This window comes from Verticillium alfalfae, genomic scaffold (assembly GCF_000150825.1).
Source record: "Verticillium alfalfae VaMs.102 supercont1.3 genomic scaffold, whole genome shotgun sequence".
In the NCBI taxonomy this organism is placed as follows: Eukaryota; Fungi; Ascomycota; class Sordariomycetes; order Glomerellales; family Plectosphaerellaceae; genus Verticillium; species Verticillium alfalfae.
Genome location: NW_003315036.1, coordinates 1853352 through 1857035, shown reverse-complemented (window position 1 = coordinate 1857035; position 3684 = coordinate 1853352). Strand labels below are relative to the sequence as shown.

The following is a 3684-nucleotide window of genomic DNA, read 5'->3' as shown; positions in this document are numbered from 1 at the left end:
CTCTGCGGTTCTGTGGTCTCCTCGATCTTCTCTCTCTGGCTCCGAAACGACGTCTGATTTTCATCCCCCGGCGCCTCGCTACTGCTCCAGCACCTCAACGTCCTTGTCAGCTTCAAACATGACGGCTCCCTTTTCAGCTGCCGCGGCTCACGCCGACTACAAGTCGCCATCATTCACGCAGAAGGTTGTCAATGTGATGAGGAAGCAGTGAGTGGTCCACCAATTAGTGACCGTTACGCTCGAACCTCGGGCTGATTTTTCTAGCTTCCCTGAAGAGCTGGCTGAACGTAGCTGGGACAACGTCGGCCTTCTCCTGGGCAACCTTGAGACGGGCGGCGGCGAGACCAAGAACGCGAGTCCCGTGGTCCTCGTCACAAACGATCTCACGTATGCTGTTGCCAAAGAGGCCATTGCCAAAGAAGGCGAGCGTCATTGTCGCGTATCGTACGTCGTGACCCCCGCTCTCATTCCCCAGCTGAAAGTACTCACCTGTGGCCCAGATCCTATCATCTTCTCTGGACTCAAATCCATCACTTCCAAGGACGCTCAACAGGCCACCCTGATTCTCCTCGCGTCCCACGGCATCGCCGTCTACTCTCCTCACACGGCCCTCGATGCCGCCCCCAACGGCATCAATGCCTGGCTGGCCGACGCCGCTACCGGCTCCGCCAAGGGCACTCGCGCCGCAGCGCGTCTTACCGCCAACCCCCCCGAAGGCTTTTACCGGCGCCGGCGCCGGCCTCGTTGTCACCTTTGACGAGCCCCAGACTGCGGGGCACATCGCCTCGTCTCTCGCTGCCGCCACCGGGCACAAGCACCTCACCGTCGCGACACCGGACCGTTCCGCCACGTGGCGCGAGAGGCCCGTCAGGAGCGTTGCTGTCTGCGCGGGCAGCGGCTGGGATGTCATCAAGGACACGGGGGCGGACGTGTTTGTCACAGGCGAAGTGAGCCATCACAGCGCGCTGAAGGCCGTCCAGGATGGCATCTTGCTGTTCACGCTGTTCCACTCCAACTCGGAGCGGGGCTTCCTCAGAGAGAGGCTTGTGCCGCTCCTGCAGGGTGAGCTGACGGCGCTTGAGGCCGAGGCCGAGGTGCACATGAGCGAGGTTGACCGGGATCCCTTTGAGATCATCACGGTGTGAAGGTGAAGACTGGACTGGCGTGGTAGGAACGTGCGGGCGAGTATCAAGGATAGTCATTGACGATCGACTGGAGCAGTGCAAGGAAATCTCTTGACGATAGAGCGGAGTAGTCCAAGAAAATCTCTTGACGGATGACTAGGCATGTGTGCTCGTGGAGGAGAAGGAGAGTTTAGAGGGTCATGCATAGCCAACTTCGAGTCAGGTGTCGATACCATGGCAAACAAGCCCTTTCTCAAGCACATACGACCACACCCATTGGAAAACTCGGGATCCCGTCCGCTCTCCCATAGATAAGCCAATGAGGGCTGAACTAGTAGTTGGGTCGGTGACGACCAGCGAATCCTCGGTGTTGTATGTTTTTTGCCATTTTGGACTCGAGGGCGTCGGAATAGTTGCCCCCTTGAATCATTGACGGAGCTGGCTCATCGTCAGACTTTCATTTTTTGGGTAGGGTACCTACGTTGTGAAAGGTGGATCCTCTCCGTCTGCACGCTACGCTCGACCTGGAACTGCAAGCGAACCAATCGATGCGTGGCCCTACGCCTTCACTGCATCACGCCCTGCACGACGGCCAAAGAAGCAAGTTTCCCCGCTTCGAGCGGCTGCCACCCGCCCACGGCCCACCCTCCTCCTCCATTCGATCCCCTCTCCCGCAGGTAACCCAGCAGTCCAGCGGGAGCATCAATGGGAGTCTCCATTGACGGATCAGCTTGCCTGACCTTGCCCGGTGCCGGCTGCGACTGTACATCGTTCATTGTGGCGCCAGAACGGTGTAAGACCACCCGGGCTGTGGCCAATCGCCTGCCTTTGAGGGTGTCGTCGAGTGCGCCGATCACCGCTGGGAGCAACCTCTTGACCATCCTCTTCCTACTCCCGTTTATCGGGGGTGGAGGCATTGAGAGAACAACGTCTGATGAGCAGCAGTGACAGCAGCAGGAGCAGCGGCAGCAGCACAGTCGCACTGGGGCACAGCAGCACTGGAGCAGTTGGGACAACGCGAGACAGAGCCTTCGAACTCAGGCTGCATCGCTGGTGCCCTCTACCTGACAGGCGATCACGCAGACCAGAGGCGAACCGTCGACAAACCCAAAAACATCGGCTCTGCCAGGATCTGGGCCGGCGTCTGCAGCGTGGCGCGCTCCCCCGATGGCACACCCCCGCAAACGGCTTTGGTCCAAGGGAGGGGCATGTGCGCTTCGTTGGCAGCGCTCGCCGACCAAAAAAAAAAAAAAAAAAAAAAAAAAGAAGGCGACCTTTCCGTACCTGGCCTATGCTGCGTGGACCTGAGCTTGCACCTGGCGTGACATGGCATGACCTGATCTACGTATGTACTACCTGACCATCATTATCCCATCACCTGCTGGCGCGAGACAGAGAGCGCGAGAGAGCGAGAGAGCGAGAGAGCGGGCTGCAGTGCTGCAGCCGTCACACGACCAGGCTCGCCCCACATCTGGGCGCGCTTCTCCGGTCCTGGCCTCGCGTCGTGTCGGTTCGCCGCCTCTTTTGTTGTCTGGGGCTGGACCTGGACCACGAAGACGAGACGAGAGTCTCTCCACTCTGGGTACTCTGCGTTTGGGGGGCTGCGTGCCTGGCTGCCTGGGTCGTTGCTCTGTGCCTACCGACCTGCCTCCCGACCTCCCTCGCCTTGGTGTACCCAGTCAGGTATGGTGCCCAGTCAGGTATGGTACCCAGTCAGGCAAGGCTACCTAGCTAGCTAAGGTTTTTCCTCTATTCTGGATTGACGGACTGACTGACTGACTGACTTTGCACCCCCAAAGCAAAAGCCCTTTCGGCCTTTCGAGTCACCTTACCTCACCTCACCTCACCTCACCTCCCCAAGGTACCTAATCATTACCAATTGACGATTGCCGGCCCACCCCCCGTTCCGCCCTCCATCCGTCATTGCGCGCGCAACAGCCAGCAGGAGCCAGGCAGGAGGCGAAAGGCCAAGAAAAAGTCGAACCAGGGTCCAGGTCCAGACAGAGTCGACTGACCACCGCGTGCCTTACCTTTCAGGTGTAGAGAGAGAGAGAGAGACCCGTCCATCTACCATCCAGACAGACCTGCCCACCTACTCGCCCCAGGCCTCGACTTGCTACTGACCGACGCCGGGGTCTGCCCTCGTCGGATCCTACCTTGTTGAACTACAAAGACCATGACGCCGCCACCCGCCGCGGCTGGCACCATGGACGACAGGACTAGCTTGACCGCCATCTCGAGTCGAATCTCGACGACGCAGACTGACTCTTCTTCCGCTACTGCTGCTGCTGCTGACGCCGCCGCCGATACTAATACCAAGTCCTTGCCCGCCCCGACCCTCGACGCCGGCAAGCAGACGGCACCTGTTCGCCAGTGCCCTTGTCGCAACAGGGCCAAGAGTGAGTAGAGCCTCTTCGTCTGTCTCTTGTCTTCTGTCTTCTGTCTTCTGCCTGCGGCCTCTGTCTGTTTGTTTGCCTGTCTTTGCCCTTTCCGCCTCCTTCTGGTTTGCTGCTGCGCTGCTGTATTCACTTTCCACGCCCCCCCCCTCTCTCCAATCTGT

General features: G+C 59.4%; 2 protein-coding genes across 2 annotated transcripts; one reads left to right on the top strand and one right to left on the bottom strand.

The window, feature by feature from the left end:
* Positions 1-118: 118 nt before the first annotated feature.
* VDBG_03072 (NGG1-interacting factor 3) lies at positions 119-1145 on the top strand (the record flags this gene model as incomplete). Its single annotated transcript, XM_003006887.1, has 3 exons — positions 119-207; positions 265-444; positions 674-1145. 3 exons carry the CDS (start codon positions 119-121, stop codon positions 1143-1145), a joined length of 741 nt encoding a protein of 246 aa, XP_003006933.1.
* A 545-nt stretch (positions 1146-1690) lies between these two features.
* Positions 1691-2334, bottom strand: VDBG_03071 (predicted protein; the record flags this gene model as incomplete). The annotated part of the gene is made up of 2 exons (XM_003006886.1): positions 1691-2055; positions 2232-2334. 2 exons carry the CDS (start codon positions 2332-2334, stop codon positions 1691-1693), a joined length of 468 nt encoding a protein of 155 aa, XP_003006932.1.
* Positions 2335-3684: the final 1350 nt, after the last annotated feature.